General features: G+C 36.6%; 1 protein-coding gene across 1 annotated transcript in view; it reads left to right on the top strand.

The window, feature by feature from the left end:
- Nucleotides 1–5,114: 5,114 nt before the first annotated feature.
- The window catches only part of MAP9 (microtubule associated protein 9), a 30,571-nt gene continuing 12,544 nt past the window's right edge, over nucleotides 5,115–23,141 (top strand). The window contains exons 1-6 of the mRNA XM_060147158.1: nucleotides 5,115–5,189; nucleotides 5,926–6,010; nucleotides 7,083–7,400; nucleotides 13,451–13,680; nucleotides 20,729–20,822; nucleotides 22,530–22,765. Of these exons, the coding sequence (XP_060003141.1) occupies nucleotides 5,115–5,189; nucleotides 5,926–6,010; nucleotides 7,083–7,400; nucleotides 13,451–13,680; nucleotides 20,729–20,822; nucleotides 22,530–22,765 (1,038 nt within the window). The remainder of the gene's footprint in view (nucleotides 5,190–5,925; nucleotides 6,011–7,082; nucleotides 7,401–13,450; nucleotides 13,681–20,728; nucleotides 20,823–22,529; nucleotides 22,766–23,141) is intronic.

Raw genomic sequence — 23,141 nt, 5'->3', positions numbered from 1 at the left:
ACAGAACACAAGCCTGTTTAGGCAGTGGAAGTGCTTTCTCTCCAAGTCACCTTTGCACCTCTTAGCTGAATGCAGTTGTAAACTAACATGGGGAAAAAAATCGCACTGTAGGTACTTGTTTGAATTACAGCTTCTGAGTTCGAATTATGAGGAATCAGGCTTCTCTTGCTGTATTCATGTATGTCTGCTTAACAACCCCAAAATACATACTGCTATATTTGACTAAAGATGGCCAGTGTAGTTCGTCATGTTTGTCTTTCTTCAAGATTCTGATATTCACCTTCTATAAGCTTCTTGCTGTTCTTCTCCCACAAATCGGCCCTGGTATTGATTGATAAGTGCACTTGAATCTGGACTCTTTCTCCTATCCTCTGCCAACATAGGCATTCAATGTTTAATGCAAATATAATCTTTATCAGTTGACACCCAGAGGGATTTGCTTTTGTAGCATACTTCTCAAGATGTTAGACACGTGCTGTATGTTTTCAACCAGCACTGCCTGTGAGTACAAGATCAATTTTCTCTAACTGCCCGTCAGAAGACTTAACAATTTGCCTGTTCTTGTGAAGGCAGGGAAATTTTGAAGAAGAGTCACTTTTCATTTGCTTCTTGATCTGGAAGTGGAGCTTCTCACTCCCCTCCTTGCCCCTCAGATAGAACAGTGTTAGCCTCCATATTCATAGACCATTTCCTCTGCTTAAAATCCCTCCTTATCTCCTAAATTCATTAATCAACTTGAATTCACTTTCTCTGTGAAAACTCTTTAGAACCTCCAGGAAGAATTTTTCTCTCTTCAGAGCTTCTTACTTTGTATTCCTATAGAGAAATTCTCACAGTGTACAGTCATTATGTGTTTACCCAGCCTTCTAGCTCTCTCTAGTCTACAGGATCCCCAGGCAGGGACGTAGTCTGCTTTACCCTTGGAACTCACCAAATCTGACCCAAAATGTTACGGGTATACTTACTTATTGAATGAATGAATGAAGGCAAAGTTTGGAAATGAAAAGAGTAGTAAACTCAAAAAAGTTTGCTAGGCAAATACTTCTGTGGTCAAATACATATTAGAAAAGTGAAATATAGAGAAAATGTTACATAAGCTACTGAAATTTTGTGTGTTGGAGTGTTTTCATTTTCTTGAGTATCCATGAGCTTTTATAGGAATGTTCCAAAAATTATTTTTCAGCTTTAAATGCTATTTGTTTATTCTTGATTTCATTCATTCAACAGTTATTTATTGCAAACTATACATCAGAAAACATCATGCTATTAATTCAGGTTTATATAATGTTATTAACATTATTATACTGAAGCTACCTGAAAATATTAATAAAATGCATAATATTCTGCTGCTTAACGTAATAGTGGAAAGACATTGTGCCTTAGGGCTTGTGAGAAATTAACTAGTTCAGGTTAACTGTCTTATTTACTATAGCTACGTATGGCATAGCTTTTATATCCTGTATTAATTATTTTGAATTAAGTTAAAAATAAAATCTAGTGGGTTCTGTAAAAAAAGATAGACTCTTTCCTTAAAGGCTCTTTTTATTAATATCTTTTTGAATTTTATTTTCTTAAGCTGTATCTAAGTGAAAACTATATTAGCCAAATGGATGAAAAAAATGAACAGAGCATTTTGAATGAATATAACTATTTCAACATAAGCAAATTAGTACTTCACATATAAGGAAAATGTGGACATTGTCCTTTCTTTGTGGACACAGGTACTATGATGGAATCATATTTGTTGATTAATAACTTATATGGGTCAGAAAGTTAACAGTATGTGGTGAATGAAAAATCTTTGATGCAGACATCCAAAAATGTTTGAAAACATCAAAGTTAAGCAAATGTTGATCAAACTGAGTTTTTCAAACAAGGACAAGTTGCGCATAAACTGAACGTAGTATTTAAAAAATTGCCCTGCACATATTGTTAAAAGCATAGGCTGTTTTTTTACACTAAATTTCGTATTTCTTGTTATGCACATTTGGTTTTTCAACACATTGATTTATTAAACTTATATCTCAGTGTGATTTGTTTATAAATAATTGTTGAACAAGTGAAAATAAATTTCAGAGTCAGGGGAAAAATACCGGCAACAAGTTTAATTACTTGTCAGTGAATAATAACTGCATTCAGACAATTTAGGATTGAGCTTCTTTTAAATTAAAAAAAAGTAGAAATCCTTGTTATTTTAAAGTCTTTAAAGAAAAGTATTTGTTTAAGGATTACCTATCCTAATTAAGTGGTGTTGATTTTGGTTACCTTATCAGCACACAGTCCTCTGCCTATTAGATAATTTTGTGGACTGGTTTGATTTTAGCCAGATTATCCACTGAGTACATATACAAAGCGGGGAACTTTACATTAAACACTCGGAATGGGTTTTCAGCTGTGTCGACAAGGGATGACTTCTATCCAGGCCCTTTGTGGCTGAGTTGCACAAAGAGAGTATCTAACATTGACAGAATGCAATCCCAGGCACTCTTCCAAGTATTCCATCTGCATGATTTCATTGAGTACTGACAGCAACGCTATTAAGGTGGCTATTAATATTATTATCTTTATTTATTTATTTTACAGAAGAGGACACTGGGGTGTACAGACGTTAACTTGCACGATGTCACACGGACAGAGGAGGTGCACCAGGATTCAAACGCGCAGTTTGACTCCTGAGCCTGCAAACGTCTCTGTCTTGCTATTCTGTCCCATCTGTCAGTGCACTAGTCCGTTAGTACACTACTACGATTCACAGAACTTCATGTCTGTAACAACTGTGGCAAAACGAACGATGGATGTGCTTTGTGCGGCTGAAGATCCTAATGCCACTGACAAGCGCCAGCTGTTAGCTCGCAGGTGGGAGCTGGACAGGTCCTGTCTCCTACGTAATGACTGAAGCACAGGCGGCCTATAAAGCACCCTTCTCCCCAGACCCACAGGGCTGATGTCATTTCCTTCGTCTGGGCGGTCGCACCAGTGACACGGCGGGCTGTAGGGCGGTGTTAGGTACCCGAGAGACCTGCGGCGCGGTATGTCACTTCCTCCCGGAGACGCTGTTTCCTAGCAACCGCTTCCCACCTGCGTTCTTAGTACCGCCTCCTCGCTCGCTGCAGAGTTGGTCTCAGAGAGCAGCCAGGCGCAGGCCCAGGAGAGGGGCCAACAGCTGGTTCCTCCGGTCGCGGGGAGACATCCGCAGAAATGCAGAGTGAGTACAGACCGCGGGACTTGGGGGTTGTGGAGAATCGGAGAGGAGGCGGCGCTCGGCTGTGCACCGACCTTGCTAGCGGCGGGTGCTTGGTCGGCGACACGGGGCAGAGCGGGCAGGGACAGGGCGCCACCTGGCCGGGCCGGAGCAGTCCCCCGCCCCGCGCTGCTGAGCGCGGCGGAGAGGGTGAGCAGCCTCCGCCTGGAACACTGGAAACGTCCACAGGACCATTTAACAGAGATTTTAATGCAGTCCATCGCAGAAGCTTCCTTTTTTTTTTTTTTTTTCCCTCGGTACGCGGGCCTCTCACTGTTGTGGCCTCTCACTGTTGTGGCCTCTCCCGTTGCGGAGCACAGGCTCCGGACGCGCAGGCTCAGTGGCCATGGCTCACGGGCCCAGCTGCTCCGCGGCATGTGGGATCTTCCCGGGCCGCGGCACGAACCCGTGTCCCCTGCATCGGCAGGCGGACTCTCAACCACTGCGCCACCAGGGAAGCCCTTCTTTTTGTTTTATCTAATAGTATTTCAACACTTGTGAGAGGGAAGAGTGGCTGGAAAAATATCACTATTTACAATCTTTTTCTTTTCCAGCACTGTATGTAAACTTTTTTAAAAAAATGGTGATGTTCTTAGTTATGTACACTAATTCCCCTACCTATGAACCTTCAAGTTGCGAACTTTAAAAGATTCGAACCTGCGTTCTCACGTCCAATCACGTACGTTAGTTCACGTGTATGGTGTACACTGTCACGTGTGTGCGTCCTCTACAAGTGGTTGTACTTTTGTGTACTTTACTGTACAGTACTGTATAGGGCACAGTAGTTCAGTATCTTTATTTCAAGCCCAGGATGCCCGGAAGCAAGAGGGTAGATAGAATTGAATGCAGCCAGGAAGCAGAACATGTGCCATCAACGTTAGGCGTGAGTGAAATTGCAGCTTGCCCTCCGTCTCCTATTGCTGACAATCCTTCAACTCTGCCATCTCCCACCTCCTCTCCCTCCTCCAGTCAGTAACTCTTCTTGCCTGTTCACCTGATGCCGGTGCCTATATGCTAGTTGTTGTACTGTACTACTGTTGGGTACCTAGGCTAAATTTGTTGGACTTACGAACAAATTGGACTTACAAACACAATCTCGGAATGGAACTCATTGGTATGTAGGGGACTTCTGTACTTCAGGGGTCCCCAACCCCAGGCCGCAGACCCCTGTTAGGAAACAGGAACCGGACCGCACAGCAGTGGGTGAACGGCGGGCGAGTGAGCGAAGCTTCATCTGCCGCCCCCCATCGCTCCCCATCGCTTGCATTACTGCCTGAACAATTCCCTCCACCCACCATCTGTGGAAAAATTGTCTTCCACGAAACTGGTCCCTGGTGCCAAAAAGGTTGGGGAACGTTGCTGTACTTTATGCTGACAGTCGTCTTCTTGGTAGCCTTTTAAATAAGTATGGCTGTTTTGTAGGCTATATTATACTTTTCGAATGGAAGAGAGGTGAAAAAGTTTCTATTTTAATTGGCAACAACCTATTGCACTCATTATTTAAATGAGTGCAATAATTGTAAAACTTATTTAGGATAATAAAATAATTGTAGAAATATTTTTGGATAACTTCAGTTTGAATTTTATTTTTCTGAAAACAAGTTTGATAGTAGAATTTGCTTTTTCTTTACAAAAACTCTGTTTACTACTCTGCTACTTAAAAGTGAAGATATAGCTCAATGTTCATATGATGCTTTTCTGGTTTTTGTTTGGCTTTGGGGGCAGGGAGGGAGTACTAAGTGTAGTAATGGAAATTCTCAAGCATGCAAAAAAGTCTGATTTGTTTTTTATATATTTCAGCCACCATGAGAGGTTGAATTATCCCTATCATTTGTTAGCCATTTTATAAAATTAGAGAATTAAAATAAACACTATGTCTGATGAAGTTTTTAGCACAACTTTGGCATATACAAAGAGTCCAAAAGTCACCAAAAGAACTACTTTCCAGGTAAAGTATTTTTATTTTGAATAATTTTAAAAGGTAAACACTGTATTGGGAATATTGGACTTGAAAGTGCTTCTATTCAATACAACAGTCCTATGTAAAGCTGGAGTAAATATATGTTTCTTTTGAAATTTTTCAGATGATTGTATTTGGGCTCCAGTATTACCAACTCTTCTGTGTGGCTTTAAGACTACCAAACTAAACTCAATACTAGGTTCTTAGTATATTAAAAGTTAAATTAGCTTTTAAAAGTTGAATAGCAGCTTCTAATTGCCATTTTCATATAAAAAATGTCCCCCCCCCCGGTGTAACATTATAACATTTAGGCTTTCTCTGTCCAGTCACTACAGTTTTGAACTCAGCCTCTAAATTTGCAGTATTGATTACATCTGTTAACAGCAATACACTGAAACAAAAGATCATAAAGAATACCAGTTTCTTCCATAATGCCAATTTATAATGAACCCTAAGTTGAGTCCTTCAATTCATTTGCTTGGTGTTGTCTGTCTTCTTTAATTTAACCCAAAGCTCCATGAGGAAAGGAATTGTCTGTGATGTTCTGCATTGAGTCTTAAGGGTTGGGTGCATGGCATAAGGTAGGCTTTCAGTGAATATCTGTTAAATGAATGAAACCTAAGTTTTAAGGCAGTTATTAATCAAGCATTATTTGTTTAAAGAATTAATTCAATATATGAGACCTCCACATTTGGGTAGAAATTGATTTCAGTTCTCATTTCAGGATGAACTAATAAAAGCAATTACAGCTCGCTCAGCTAGACAAAGAAGTTCTGAATACTCAGATGACTTTGACAGTGATGAGATTGGTATGTGAGAACATGGGAAAGTAAACCACTTCTCTTATTTTTGCTTCTTTAGTTAGGTTTAGCCCAACCCTGAAAAAAAATCACTATGTTAAAATAATACCTATGAATTCACAAGTTTTAGATCTCCAACTTTTTAATGAATAAAAAGCCACTCTTAATTTTAAAGAAGTTGTATGATTGTCCTTGGTTTTTTTCTGAATGTGTGTATGAAAATAAAATTTAACTGACAGCAGATTTGCTTGTTTGTGGTAAACCATATTGGAGATAACAAGTTCATCTTTAAGGTCAACCCTATGAGGAAATAACTAGGGCCCATAGAACTAAACTTTGTGCACGTTAGGATCACTTTTATAATGCTTTTTATAAATCAAGGGTTTTTTGGCTATGAAAGGGAATCAGTTTAAAAAACCCAATATATCAGTACTGTATGGTTAATTTGGTTTCTTTAGATTATGTAAAATATTAATATTTTACATTTCAGGATAAATATACAAAATTCTAAACTTGAAATTCAGTGTTTTATACTTTCAGTGAATAACTCTCAATGTTCTCTGTAAAAGTAATCAGAACAATAGTTAAATCATTGCTTTATAGTTCGGTTAAGCATTCTTTATTATTCTTCTCATAGTAAAATCTAATACTGTGGTATGGATGGAATTGCATTTCCAGAATTTTTATGAAAAAACATTATTAGCAAATTCTTCCATTTACAAATATTGTTGGTTTTATGAAGTTTTTGATAAACAAAAGAAAAGCTTTACAGTCCAAAATCTAATTTAAATGTCCCTGGCTGATTATTACTTTGAAGAAATTTTGAAGGAGTTTTCTCAGAGCAAGCACAGTGCTTGACTTGACAAACTATTCATACTCGATAAGTATGTTTTGAATAAATTAATGAAACTGAAATTTTTATTTTATTTTATTTAAAACCTGCCAAAGTTCGCTGTTTTTTAGGGCTGCAAATCTATTCACAGTTGTAAATTCATTTCCAGTCTTTAATCTTTTTGATTGATGTAATCTTTAAAACTTTAAAATACACTATTGAAAATATTTTTTCTCTTCTGTTTTTCAGTTTCCTTAGGTGATTTTTCTGACACCTCAGTAGATGAAAATTCAGTTAAGAAAAAGATTAATGATTTTCATATATCAGATGATGAAGAAAAGAATTCTCCGAAACTGTCTTTTTTGAAAACCAAGAAATCAATCAATGATGTGAGGAAAGATGAGCCAGTAGTCTCTATCAAAAATGATGAGATGGCACCTGATGGTGGTAAAGGCATGATTGTAAATCCCTTATCTGAATCTCAAAATAAGCAACAAGAAGTTGAAAAAGAGAAAATTAAAATGGAAACGAAACCTAGAATTCTTCCAATCAAAAGCACATCTTCAGGTAATTTGTTAGGTTACTGTAATTGCATTTCTTGAAAATTTATTTTAAGATAATCACAAAATACTTTTATATGGTAGCTAATAGATTTTTTAATTATTTATTTATTTATTATTTATATTTGGCTGCGTTGGGTCTTCGTTGCCGCTCACAGGCTTTCTCTAGTTGTGGAGAGCAGGGGCTACTCTTCGTTGCAGTGCACAGGCTTCTCATTGCAGTGGCTTCTCTTGTTGTGGAGCATGGGTTCTAGGCGCGTGGGCTTCAGTAGTTGTGCTGCATGGGTTCAGTAGCTGTGGCTCACGGGCTTTAGAGCACAGGCTCAGTAGTTGTGGTGCATGGGCTTAGTTGCTCCGTGGCATGTGGGATCTTCCCAGACCAGGGATCGAACCCGTGTCCCCCACATTGGCAGGCGGATTCTTAACCACTGCATATGGTGGCTAGTAGATATTTAAGAAAAAAAAAATCAGACTTAACCTTTCAATTTTACAGATATAAATAAAAATAATAGAACCGTAGAGAAAAACCATAATTCTGATGTCCAGTTGTACGTTCAGTTTTATATCTCTGCTAGTGCCTGATAGCTGGCCAAAGTACCTTCAGTTATCCACAGCTGTGGCTCCAAAGCTCCTGGGTCCAACCTTGCTTAGGCCTGTGAGCTCCAATTTTGTTTTTAGCAGTGGAACTACAATGGAATCCTTTCTAATCCATTTCACACTCCAGACATCAGGGTTATAGCAGCATTGGGGCTAGTCCTTAAAACAATAATCATTTCCATACAGCCATTTGCCAGAATATTTGTTTGGCATTTGTATATTTGAAGGGGGTGGTGGGGGTAGGTGTTGTTGCTGTCATTGTTTAAGCCTCCAGATTTTCCTTAAGAAAAGAGAATCTCCATTTGGTTTCTCTGTTCCTCAGGAAAATCCACTAAAACTCAATTTTCTGTGGGGATATTCCTGGTGTGATTACAGTAGTTTCTTCACAGTTCTGCTGAGCTCTGTGCATAGTGCAGCAGAGATGGAGTGAAGCAGGCACCAACTGCTGTGACATCCCCTGGGCTGTCACGCAGAAACAAGGGCATAGAAGTTTAAGGATTTGGAGTCTTCCAGTCTTTTTATGTTCTATAGAAAAAATAGTAGTTGATGCTAACCTTCACAAAAACCTCTTTCCTTCATATCATCATTAAATATGGTACTGGTAAGTATTTCATACTTTACATAATAGCACTGGTAACCTTAGGCAAAGCTATATTTCAGACACTCCTTTTTCCACCCCCACAATTCCTTCCACTTTCAAATGAGGAGAAGATACAAGCAAGCAGGGATACTAGGGGAAAAGCTACTGCAAGTTAGTTATGTGTGACCTCAGCCGTAGGGTAAGCCTCACTGTCTTCATGAGGAGGGGGAGGAAACCTGCTCTCCTTTCCTACAGAATTGTTTTAAGAATCTACTGAAGTATATCTCAAACTATAAACTTCTACAAAAGTGTAAGCACAAGGCCTAATGAAACACAATTAACTTGCTAAAATGTACCTTCCCAGTGTACTGAGTAAAATCAAAAATGGAGAGAAGGGAAATGTAATCAAAGAGTGAATAATCCATTACATCACCATTTCCCAAAGTATGTTCCACAGTTTGTTCATTGGTATTGAGGGGAAAACACAGAGTTATAGGAATTTTAAACCAATTTCTTTATGAACTTCTTGGAACTGTTAATAAAGACATATGCACGGTGAATCTTCAGGAAAGAATATGCAGTGTTTCCTAGTCTTAGTTGAGTTTAAAAACCTATTTTTATGGATTACGTTTATCCTATTTGTCCTGATTCTAAAAAGCTTTTCATTAGGTTAATAAGAAAATGTGAGCATATTATAGAAGCTAAAAATTAGTCTGATATAGATAGAAGTATATAATTAGAACTTTATGGTAGATAATCAGCAATAATCCACCCATTTAATATCTTTTTTAAAACCTGTGACAAATTATAAAATAACTAGAGAAATACTGTATTTTGACCACAAGATAGCTCAGGATTCTAAATGTGCAATACTGTATTTTTAAACAATCATTAACCATTTGCAATTCAGTATATGTAGGATAAAAAAATTACCAAAACAAGTAATCATTTACATTTGATTGTAAAATAAAACATTTTGATAATGTAGAGATGTATTTTTTTTTCTTTCTGAAAACTTGATGATGCTTCTGGAAGTGGAATTTTGGTATAAAATATATTAAAATCATTATTCCTAGGTTATTCAAGTTGAAGAAAAACTTGAGGCTGCTGGTTAGTGCCTGGCATGTAGAATTCATTAAGTATTTGTATGTTTAAATGAATAATTCATTCATTAAAGAAGGAAAGTGGTTAATGAGCTTAGCTTTATCCTTCTCTAAATTTTTAGACTTTTTTTTCTTATAGAGTTTAGAACTTAATATTTTTAATGTGAGATATTGCTGAGTATCACTTAATGCTTTATAAAAATATTAGAACCTGAAAGTTTCCTTTGTTCTTGCTTGTCTGCTGTAACTAGTACAATAATCAAACTCTTTCACTTTTATCAGGTAGTGGTCACATTGGTAGTGATTGTAGAAAGTAATTTTTACAGGTTATGCTGTTTTTATTTTAACTTTAAAGCAGGAGAACCTTGACTACATTAGCATTGGAGTCTGGGTGCTCCTGCTTTAATCCCACAAACTAGAGTTTATGACTGTGGGCACATGACCTCTTTGTTCCTCATTTTATTTACCTGTAAAATGGAGACAAATTTGAACCACCACTAGGGGTTTGAGGCAATTAAATTAAATTCATGTATTTGAAGTGCTTAGAGCAATCTTGGCATAAATTAAGTACTCTATAAATGCTTTTACTATTCATTTTATTATTCAGCATTTGTTCATAAGCAGATCATCTTATTTATCCCACATATTTATTGTGGGTACGATATGTTTCACTGTTACAAGCACTGTGATAGTAGCTATCACTGTGGCATTACAAAGACTTAGTACCAATCCTCCAATACTGTCTTAGGCCGTTCAGGCTGCTGTAACTGAATACCACAGACTGGGTAGATTATCACCAACAGAAACCTATTTCTTACAGTTCTGGAGGCTGGAAGTCTGAAATCACAGGGCTCACATGGTTGGGTAGGGCCCTCTTCCGGGTTGCAGGCTTCTCATTGTATCTTTATGTGGTGCAAAGGGCAAAGGAACTTTGTAGAGCATTATTTTAAGGGCATTAATCCCATTCATGAAGATTTTACCCTCATGACTTAATCACCTTCCAAAGGCCTCACCTCCTAATACGTCACTTTTGGGGTTAAGATTTCAACATAAGAATTGGGTGGAGACACAAACATTCAGACCATAGCAAAGACTTTACAATTTGGTGGGAAGATGTATAAAAGGTATAGTAAGAACACAGGAAAGTGGGCATCTAAATTTACCTGAGGGCATCAGGGAAGGCTTCCTAGAGGAGCTGGTGTCAATAGCTATAACTGACAAATAATAATACCTGTAGTCAGGACTCTCAGATGCAAATGACCCAATTCAAACATCAGTGGAAAGAGTTTATCCCTGTGTTGAGCATGGATGTCAGAAGTCCTTGCTTTAGGTGTGATTAAGTATAGAGAATCGGTATTTCTATATCATCAGGATTCTCTCTTTTTACTTTTGTCCTCCCTCCCTGACCCTCTCATTCTCTCCTCCTGCACTGTCACTGCCCCATTAATTCCATCCCTTGGTCCATTTTTCTGTCATTTGGTTTCTTTGTCTCAGAGAGCTCTTCACTTGGCAGCAGAGAATGCCACCAGTGGTCTCTAAATCACATCCTTCCAACTCCATGGCCTTAAAGGCATATCCACCAACTCCAAGTAGAAAAATCCTGACCTCCTGACGGCCTGCTGTGGTCAGGGGAAATGAAGTTTCTGTGATAAGCTGCACAGGAAGGAGAGGGCTACATCACATGCCCATCATTCTCACTGAGGTATGGAGGAGATATTTATTAACCCACAGAATCACATGGATAGAAAGGAGGAGAGGCTACCCAAAAAGAAAACAGGAGTGGTGGACAAACCAGAACAGGAAATGTCTATACAATCATTGATATTCATTGAGCACTTCCCATGTGTCAGGCACTGTGTTGTGTGCTTTGTATGTATTATCTTACTCAAGTCCCATGAGAACTTTAGCAAATCTTAGCTAATTCTACCTATAGGAAAACTGGGGTGTGTGACGGTTATCTGATTCGTGTAAGTTTACAATGCTAATAAGTGTCAGAATAAGATTCAAATATGAAATATCTGAAATAGGCAACCCCATACAGAGACTGGGTAGTCTCTGTTATGAGGGGCTGGAGGGAGAGAGAAATGGGAGCTGCTAGTCAACAGATGTAAAGTTTCAGTTATGCAAGATGAATAAGTTTTAGAGCTCTGCCTTTTGGCATTGTGCCTTTAGTTAATAATACTGTAATATGCACTTGAAAATTTGTTAAGAGGGTGGATCTCCTATTAAGTGTTATTACCACAATAAAAAAAAATGACTCAAAACCAGGCATTATACAATATTCTGCTTAAACTGAGGTTCCAAAGACAGGCAAGCATTTTTCAGGAGGAGAAACAGGAAGTGGACATCCTAGGCAGAGGGAGAGCTTGGGTGGCAAGCTCTGGTGGCAGGAGGCATGTGGCACAGCTGCAGAAGGACAGTGAGCCCAGCATTTCAGGACAGATTACTAAGTGGGTATGTCAGTGATGAGGCAGCACAGGTAGCCAGAGACAAAACCATGAAACATTTTATATTGTTCAGAGTCAATGAGCTTTTTATTCTGTAAGACTGGCTGATGGGGAGCCATTGAAAAATTTTGTGGAAAGGAGTGATGTGATCTGATTTGTGTTTTATAAATATCACTGAGGCAGTAATCTAGGCAAGAGTGGATGAGGAACTGAGAGTGGGGATGTAGAAAGTGGGATAAATGAGAGAGAAATTTAGCAAGTAGAATGGATAGGGTATTGTGATTCTTTGGATTTTGAGGGAGGAATCTAAGATGACTCTTGGATTTTGGATTGGACATTTGACCAGAGTTTAGGACATACCTAAAATTGGTAATGAAACATTTATAGTGGTTCCAATTACCTATGGTTGTAGAATCTTCTAGCAGGATTTATAACTCGACTTATAGATAAAAAGGATAAAGGTATTAATTAGTTCAGTTTTGAAGTTTCATCAGAAGAATACATTGGTAGAACAATGGAGAGATGGATATGTATAACAGGTAAAATTTAGGGAAAAGTTCATGGAAAATGTTTCTTATCATGTTTTGAGGGCTGGAAGTATACCAGCATTAGATTGTTGTTTTAAACTTAGAAGTGATGAAATAGTAACTGAGAAATTTTAATAACTGCTGGAGAGGTTTTATGGACTCAGAGAACAGCAGCTCACAAGTTATCCAGTTGTCTGTTCCTCCTTCCAGGGACATTTGGCTCTTCTACTCCCTGTACTGACATCATCTTTATACTTGTAACAGCACTTACCTTTGTCTTATAATTTTATTTGTTCAGAATCGGCTCCTTTCCCAACCTCTAAAATCCTTGGACAGGGCCATTGCCAGTGTCTTGATTCTGAGGTCCATTAATGTGAATGATGTGTATGGGGCCTGGCAGCAGATACTCAATAAAGGTTTTGATGGATGAACTGCCTCATTTTATAAAGGCTGAAACTGAAGCAGTTTGGTTTTGTTTGTTAAAAAAAAAAATTTTTTTAATACTATGAGAGTTGATGAGTTTACTCACAAAAATGAAGTATACTAGTTACTTCCAGGATGGCAGCCATTAAAAAAAAATTATTTGATTATGAACTATCGCCTACTTGTACTTTCTGGAGTTCTGTGTAGAGAAGGGTGTGGGCTTCTTCTAGACTCTCCAGGATAGAAAGCCAAGGTGCTTGGGCACAGGAGGGAAGTGTGGTGGCACCTGCGGTGTAGGAGAAGCCATTGGCATTTTAAAAATGTATTTTTTAGTGTATTAAATTTTATTTAATGCATTAAAACATTGTATTTTTCTGCAGAAAATAACAGCAGCCTTGAAGCAGACAACCACTTTAAGCCTTCACCTCGGCCAAGGAGCATGTTGAAAAAGCACAGCCACAGGGAAGAGAAAGACAGGCTAGGAGAAGACAAAGACACTGCCCTCCATGAAGAATTAGAGGCATATTCTGCACCTTCATTCCTCCTGAGGCTGAATGGCAGACAACCAGAAGCTGAGAAAAATGCATTCTCTGAAAACCTTGACCCTGAGGTTAGCGCTACTGCTAAACTGTGTTTCTAATTCAGGTTTTTGCATCTGATTATGAGAGAAAGAATATTTGTGTGTGAGCGTGCATGTGTGTATGTGTTACATGATTTCTTCAGCAATTGATAAGGAAATAATTTTAAGTTTTTAAAAATATATTTTATTGGATCTAAAACTCAATTGTAAGATATAGCAAAAATACAGCATTATTTTATGTACTGCTAAGAAAGAAGAAAACTGCTAAACTGTAACATATGATGCATCCAATTTCAGAAAAAGTAAAATGTGAAAAAAACTTGCCTTTTTGAATCTATGCAACACTTTAATTGCAAGAGTTTTTATTTACATATCTTTGAATTGTATAATTTATGGCCAATGTCATTTTATTCATTTGGTTTTAATCACTCAACAAATGTGTAATGAATGTTCACGGCACAGTCCTATATTTTTTGGGATATACCAGAAGGGATGTAGATGTGATCCTTCAGGACTTCATCAGGAGTTTACTGTGTATTGTTATTAGGGAAGAACACTTGGCCGCCTGTCTTTACATTTCACTATGGTTAGAGAAGTTCCACCTCACATTTCAGAGGGGATAAGTATGGGAAGAACATTCCTCCTCCACAATCTGCTTGAGCAGATCAGAGAAAAGGAACTAAACAGTACTGGCTAAGCTTCTTTCTTCTTCTCCTGACTCCTCTGTGTTACTGATGTGAGAAAAGATCTGCTCCCTGGGAGGTGGTACAAAGGCAGACAGAGGAAGTCCTTTGTATCACAACTAAACAGAAGAATCTCTCCAATTCAGGTCAGAAGTATGAGCACAGTAGGCTCTGAGTCCACTCTTATCCTGTAGGTTAGCTTTACCAGAAAAGCTGGCAATTTGATATAAGTCTGCCTGGCTTCAATGTGCTATGTCCTAATTTGTTCTGAAAATCAGGTGAAGAGAGGGTGTTGTCAAAACCAAACAATTATTTTATGTTTAATAAAATCATCTGGTCAAGTGGATATTGTGTTAGTTCACTGTAGCTGCTGTAACAAATTGCCACAAACTAGATGACTTAAAACAACAGAAGTTCTCTCAGTTCTGGAGGTCAGAAATCCAATATCAGGGTGTGAACAGGGCTATGTTCCCTCTGAAGGCCCTAGGGAAGAATCCTTCTTTGCTTCTTCCAGTTTCTGGTGGTTGTCAGAAATCTTTGGTGGTCCTTGGCTTGTAGCTGCATCACTCCAGTCCTTGCCTCCGTCAACCCATGGTCTTCTTCCCTGGGTCTCTGTGTCTTCCCTCACTTTTGTCTAAAACAAGACACCAGTCATTTGATTTAGGGTCTGCCCTACTCCAGTAGATTCTCATCTTAACTAATTCCATCTGCAAACACCTTATTTTCAAATAAGATCACGTTCGGAGATTTGGAGTAGACATGAATTTTGAAGGAACACTATTCAAACTGGTAGTGATACCTAACTTTAATTGCTCTTTGTGATGTATTCTATATCCCTTGATTAAAGAAAGAAGTATTCCTAAACTTTTTAAAGTAACATTATATTATGACAGAAAATTTAATTGAAAAATATCTACCCATAATCCCATCACCTAATGACAACTATATTCATTATTCTTACTCCACTTTTGGGCTGTTTTTCTGTACTCGTTTTTATAATATTTGTCATCTTAACATTCACAATGTTTTGTATCATGCTTTTTGGTTTAATCTCTTAACATTAGGTCATGACATGTTTCCATGTTGCTGGGTGATCTTGAGACTATGTTCACCTTAATGACTATAACATAGCCCATATTGTAGAGCTATTATCTTTGTTGGGTATATTAGATACTGCTGTTTTTAATAGTCTAAATTTTCCTTATTCCTCATTATAAAGTTTTCCTGACCATGCTCTGAATCTTCTTTAAGCCCACATTTTCAGGGATTTCCCATTTATTTTTTGTCCAACCTTTCTCTCTCCTATGTCTATAATCTTTGGCTCCGGAAGAGTCTATTTTCATCCACATTCAACAATGCTGAAGCCTCTTTAACTTTGTATAAGCTTTCACATGACACTGTACTTCTCTCCCTATTGCCTTACCTTCCTGCAAATGTCACAGCTGGGTATCGAAAGGGTGACATTTTCTTTCTCGCTACAACCTCACTTCCCACCTTTCATTTGTGTATGCATGTGTGTGTGTGTTTGTGTGTGTGTGTGTGTGTGTGTGTGTGTATGATGATATATATCTATGTTTATATGTTAAATTAAATCATTATTCCTAGGATAAAATCTAGTCCATCATAGTAGACTATTTTTGTGTGGGATTTGATTTTTTAATATTTTGTTAAGACTTCTACATCAATATTTATGGAAGTTGACTATAATTTTTTCCTTATAATGTTGTTATCAGGTGTGAGTATCATATGAATTGGGGAGTGTCTCTTCCTCCTTTATTTTCTAAAAGTTTGTTTGGTATAAAACCAAAAGTTTAGTATCATTTTCCCCTTAATTGAGAGAATTCACCAGCGAAATTATCTGGGCCTAGAATTTTGTTTGTGGAGAGGTCTTTGACACGAAGTTTGATTTTTTGGGGGGGGGGGCGTAAATATTTGGTATCCAGATTTTCTCATCAGTTTGGTAATTTATGTCTATTTAGAAATTTATCCACTTTATCTGAGATGTTGAATTTATAAAGTTGGTTGTGATATTCCCTTATCCTTTTGATGACGGTAAAATTATGACATTCCATCTTTCATTTCTAATATGTAGTTTGTGTTTTCTGTCTTTCTTGTTAAATTTTGATAGGCATTGCTCAGTTCTGTTAAAACTTTAACTCTGTTAAAAGAACCAGTGTTGGCTTTGTTAGCTTTCTCTGTTGTTTGTTTCCAATTTCATTGATTTTCACTCTTTATTATTTCTTTCTTTTATTTTCTTTGGGTTTAATTTGCTTACCTTTAAGTTAGAAAATGTGTCCATCCATTTTAAGCTTTTCATCCTTTCTATCAAAACCTTTGAAAACTATAAATTTTCCTCTAATGCACTGATTAGCAGCACTCAATTTTTTTGATGCCATTTATTTTCATTATCATTCCTTTAAATACATTTTCTAATTTTCCTTGTGATCTCTTTTTTGGCCAAATGGTTATTTTATGGTGAATGATTTTATTTCCACATATTAGATCTTCTCTAGATATATTCTTGCATAAATTTATAATTTAATTTTATTATGATCAAAGAATATATCTTATATGAATTCACATTTTTTTAAATTGTTGGGTTTTTTTTTTATGGCCCAGACTAAGTGTGTCTTGTGAAAGGTTTCATTTGTATTAACAAAGAATGTGTGTTCTGCAGGTGTTAGATATAACGTTCTGTAATTTCAGTTTGGTCAAGATGGTTGGTAGTGTCATTCAGATCTTCTCCTTTCTTACTGAATTTTTGTCTAGTTGATTTACCATGTACTAAATAGAGTGTGTTAAAATCTCCAATTATGTTTGTGAACTTCTCTGTACTTCCTTTTTGTTCTGTCAGCATTCCATGACTCTGTAATTAGACACATACACATTCATCATTATTAGTTCTTGACCCTATTTAGCCTTATGAAATTTTTGTATCTCTGGTAATGCTTCATATCTTGCAGTTTGTTTTGCCTGACATTTCAACATTTCAGTATTTGCATGGTATAACTTTCTCCATAATTTTCCTTTCAAACAATTTTTTTCTTTTTCTTTAAATGACACTTGTAATAGCAGTTTGGTATTACTTTTTTATCAAGTCTGACAATCTGCTTTTTAATTGCGATCTACTTATGAATCCATTATTCCATTTATGAGTGTTTAGTCCATATACTTTTTTTAATAAATTTATTTATTTTATTTTTGGCTGCATTGGGTCTTCATTACTTGCACGGGCTTTCTCTAGTTATGGCAAGCGGGGGGCTACCCTTCGTTGTGGTGTGCGGGCTTCTCATCATGGTGGCTTCTCTTGTTGTGGAGCACGGGCTCTAGGTGCACAGGCTTCAGTAGTTGTGGCTCTCGGGCTCAGTAATTGTGGCTCACGGGCTCTAGAGCACAGGCTCAGTAGTTGTGGCTCACGGGCTTAGTTGCTCCATGGCATGTGGGATCTTCCCAGACCTGGGCTTGAACCCGTGTCCCCTGCATTGGCAGGTGGATTCTTAACCAATGCGCCACCAAGGAAATCCAGTCCATATACATTTAATGGAAGTACACTTAGGGCCAATTTGTTGCTGTTTGTTTTCTATTTATTTTATCTATTTTTTTAAAATTGAAGTTATTCCTCTACAACTTCTTTCTTGCCTTTTTATTCAGAGTTAATCACATAGGTTTTAGTTTTCCATTAGTTTTCTCTGTTGCCTTTTGACTATACCTATTTGTGTTATATTTTTAGTAGTTGTCTTATGGATTACAAAATGCATCTATAAATGATCACAATACAGTTGACACTGTATTGTTTCACATTTAAAATAGAAACCTTGTAACAGTATAGTTCCATATACTCCCTCATCCATCATGCTGTTGATGTCATGTATATTACACCTACATATGATATAATTTCCACAACACAGTTATAACGTTTCTTTAAAGAGCCTTTTAAACTTTTTTTCTTAGACCTTTTTTTTTTTTTTTTTTTTTTTTTTTTTAATGGTACGCGGGCCTTTCACTGTTGTGGCCTCTCCCGTTGCGGAGCACAGGCTCTGGACGTGCAGGCTCAAGTGGCCATGTTTCACAGGCCCAACTGCTCCGTGGCATGTGGGATCTTCCCGGACCGGGGCATGAACCCGTGTCCCCTGCATCAGCAGGCAGACTCTCAACCACTGCACCACCAGGGAAGCCCTGTCTTAGACTTTTAAAGAACTAAAAGAAGAAAAGAATAAACATTTATAGTTTTCTTAGATATATATACCATTTCTAGGGATCTTTTCTTCCTGTAGATCCAGATTACCTTCTAGTGTTATTTCTCTTCAATCTTAAAAACTTATTTTTGCATTTCTTGGTTTGCCAGTGATCGATTCTCTCAGTCTTTTCTTATGTAAAACATATTCACTTTATCTTCATTTCTGAAGGATGGCTTAGTTGAATATATACTTCTTGACTGACAGTTTCCTTCTCCTATCCCCAGCTCTTTATAGGTTTCCATTGTTACTGGCCTCTATTATTTCTGTTATGAAATCAGCAAAAATTTATTTTGCTATCCTCATTATACAATGTTTTGTTTTTTTTCTGGCAGCTTTCAGAATTATTTTCAAGGTTTAGTCTTTTTTCTTTGAATTACAACAATTTGACTATGAGGTACTTAGGTGTGGTTTTCTTTATATTTATCCTGCTTGCGTTTTGTCAAGATTTCAGGATTTGTAAACTGATATTTTCCATGCAGATGGGAAGTTAAAATTTTTTTCTGTTTTATTTTCCTTCCTCTTGTTTGTAATTACATGCACATTGAAATTTTTGATATGTCTCACTGATCTCTAAATTTCTTTCATGTTTCTTTAATCTTTTTTCCCTTTGTTTTTTTAGATTGAATAAGTTGTATTGTTCTGTCTTCAAGTTCACTGCCTTTTTCTACCATTCCTGATCTGCTGTTAAGTCTATCAGTGATTTTTTTTTTTAATTTTAGTAGTGTTCAACTCTAGAATTTCCATTGGTATTTTTTGTATTTTCTGTATCTAATAATAAGATACCCTATCTATTCAGCCACTATGTATATATCTCCTCCTAAGTGCTTGAACATATTTATAATCCCTACTTTAAAGTTCTTGTTTGCTAATTGCAACATCTGGGTCATCTCTGGCTTGGTTACTATAGACTGCTTTTGTTGTGTTTGTTTTCATGAGTATGTGTCACCATTTTTTTTTTTACTTATTAACATTTTGATTGACTACTGAACATTATGAATGATATGTTGTAGAGATTCTGAATTCTGTTATGTTCCTCTGAACATGTGCTCTAGCACAAAGATATTATGGCTAGACAAATTCCCAGCTCTGTCTCCCTTGCCATGGACATTGACTGAAATCTCTGCTTAGATTTTTCACTTTCTAGCTACTGTGATTTTACAGGACCCTTGAGGTCTTTCCCATGCCATGCATAGATGATCCAAGTGTTTGAGGTGGATTTATGTGCAGATATTGGGGTTCATGCCTTCTGCAGCTCTTCTCCAAATTTATTGCCTGATCTTCTAGTCCTAAACTCTATCTTCTGACCCCTCAAGCCAGTTTAGTAATGCTGCAGCCTTCTACTAAGCTGCACAGTTGGGGGAATTTCCTCAGGAAAAAGGCTACTAACTTGTAAGTCTCCTTGGGTAAATCTTCCCTTCTCAGGGTAGACTTCAGTGTTTGAGCCCTTCTGCCATCTGCCCAGATGGTTTCTCTCTATTGCTTTTGACATATAATTTTCTTTGTAAATATTATGGGAAAGAAAATTAAAATTTATTATCTATGCAACAAAATCAAACTTCTTACATTATAATATCATCACCTTTAGACTAGAGTATTATTCTATAAAGAGATGTTTAATTTATACACAAATATAATTACTTCATTTCATATATAATAATTATTTTAATTCAGATATAGGAATTTTGAGGAAAACTAAAGTGTATGAAATCTATGTAGTTTTTTATCTAAAATATTTGGAAGTAACTGTCTACTTGGTTTTATAAATTGCTTTCATTTGGTCAACAAGTTAATATTTGTTTGAAACTAAGGGTTTTTACCTACTATTTCCTTTATACTTTCTAGGAAAATATATACTTAGAGAAAAACGTGTCAAATATTTACCTTAAATATTTCTGAGATTTGATTTTAGAGCAGTAGGAGTTTTGAAAACATAGAGGTTTCAGTTAAAGAACTGGAATAGCTCTTAGTGACCTATTGATGATCAAGATATAAAGGCTTGAAAGTAAATCATATTATAACCTCCTTTGACTTACTTTTGGTGTTTAGCAGAAAACTAATAATGCAGATTTCAGAGTTATGAAGTAGTTTTAATAATCCTATTGCCCCCCACAAATCTTGAGAACTAAACTTACTAGTAAATATATTTTCTTTAAATAGGATGCATGGTTAACAAGTCTATCATCATCATCCCTTAAAGAAAGTCTCGGAAATTCCTCTTCACCAGTATCTGGGGAAAAATCCTCCATCACAGGTGATTATATCAAATTATTCTACCTTATTTTATTTATGAACTCTGTATTGCTTAGAATGCTATTTGTAAAAGAAATAACACTTTACACAGTTATAGGAACAATATATGTTTGTGTTTGCCTGAGTTTTAATCCCCAAAATACAATTTATTAACCATGTGATTGTAGATGCAGAACTTCATCTCTCAATGCCTCAATCCCCCAAGTTATAATAAGACCAATCTCATAAGGCTATTGTGAAAATTAAGTGATACTATGCATTTTAGCCACTAACTCAATTCCTGGCACAAGTAGAGTATTCACTAAATGTGAGCTATTATTATGTAGGCATTGCTGCAATAGTCAGCATAATGGTTAGGTGAACTTTTAGAGTGAGACTAAACTGGATTTGAATCTAGGTACAACTACATGAGAAAGTAACTAACCTTTCTGGGCCTGTATGTTGCTCTTTAAAATGGACTTAGTAAGAGTAGGGTGGTTGTGAGAATTAAATTAGTTTTAATACATGTAAAGCATATAGAACAGAACCATCGTTAGCACATAGTAAGTGTGAGGTATGAGTAGTTAACATTGTTTCTTTCCTTAGTCTTATGACATATAACTTAATGAGAGCTAAAGGCATAGCTGTTTTTAAGACTGGGATGTATAACTTATATTTATTAAGTGCTTAGTATGTAGTATAATTTTTGTCATATTACGGATGAGAAAAACTGAAGTGCAAAGATATTGGGAAACATACCCGAGGTCAGTGATGGAGCCATAATTTGAATCTTTTGCTCCAAAGTCCTTGTTCTTTTCACTGAGTACTTTGATTAGCAGCTCTAAAGAATCCATTAATGATACTTTGAATCATGAGTAGTCTCCAAAAATGAATGTATAACTGGAATTATAAAGTGATATTATATCTAGCTTACCTAGATATAAAACGAGTTCCCCAGAAATGGCTGGAATGAAAGCCTCGTAATTAAGACTTTGACAGTAAAGATACAGGTTGGCCAGTAGGTGGATCCTAGTAGAACTGAAAGTTGGTGATCAACGCAGAAAGCACTGATTTTCTGTTGAACATTCTAAAGTGTGGTAGAATCACAATAATAGAAGCAATTCTGTAAAAGCAAAACTGAATCCTCCATGCCAGAGCTTAAGCCTGTCCCTTGAGCACTGAGAGGGTAAGTACTAGGCCTTCCTTTCCTGCCCTTTTGGTATCAGAGGCAACACTGCATCTTAGTGGAGTAAAACTCTAAAGGATGGCTTTATTCTCTGTGTGGTGGCCTCTTCTAGAACTGCATTGATTCTTGGTTCTCTCTACACCTGTACAATATTATAAGTGCATTGCTAGTAACTGTAGTATCTTAGAAATCTGTGCCTCTTGCTCCAGCTAAGAAACACAGGCTTTTGAATAGAATAGATATTGCCATTTCACTTACCTGGTTTATACACCAACAAGGGCTTGTGGCATGTCTGTGGTTTAGAGTTGTTATTCCATTTTCTAAGGTGTGTCAAATGCTTTAGTAGATTTAGTAGCCATTTTTTCTTTTGTAGCTCACTTGGGAAAAAAGTTTATTCAAGTTGAATATGATAGTTTTCTCCATTTATTATTTTGCAAGAAAGAGATTATAGACAGTTTTCATTTAGCAGAAAGCAAATGAATCTGTTACCCACCTTATTAATTCAGGAGGGAGATTTAGTTCTGTTACTCTGTCACAAAATAGATCAGAATGAAGAATTCACTGAAAACCATAATTCCTTGAAATCAATTGAAAATGAAGAGAACTCAGTTTTGATAGACTTTGTTACTACACTTGAGAAACCCAAGGAAAGTCAAGTGACTACTGATGACCTTGAAGAAGAAAAGGAGAAAGCTGAACTGATTATGAATGATAACTTAACAGTTGATGATCCACCACTGTTTCAACTTCAGAGTATCTTACGCACTGAGTCTGCAAAGGTATTTATATAAAATTGTACCTTCTATACTACAGCTTAAAATTCAAAATAGAACTTTTAAATATTTTATCTTCCATGTTAGGTACATCTGAATTATTCGTGGAAATAATGGTATTATACTGTCAAGTGATTCTTATTCAATAGAATTTTAACTTCAGGGAAGGTTTGCAGTGAAAATAATAAAACCCAACATTTCATTAAAAGTTAACAGAAGTATATGATCATAATATACTTTTAAATGTTTCAGAAATACATACCCAGAAGTGGGTATGTTTCTGTAGGTCTTCATGTTATAAAAATGCAGCTGTCTGGAATAATTTCTAAGGTTTTGAGTTAGTGAAGGATATTCCTTTGGATATCATTTTAAAATATTTTAT

The sequence above is a fragment of the Lagenorhynchus albirostris genome, chromosome 4 (assembly GCF_949774975.1).
Source record: "Lagenorhynchus albirostris chromosome 4, mLagAlb1.1, whole genome shotgun sequence".
NCBI lineage: Eukaryota > Metazoa > Chordata > Mammalia > Artiodactyla > Delphinidae > Lagenorhynchus > Lagenorhynchus albirostris.
This window is presented reverse-complemented; position numbering and strand designations above follow the sequence as displayed.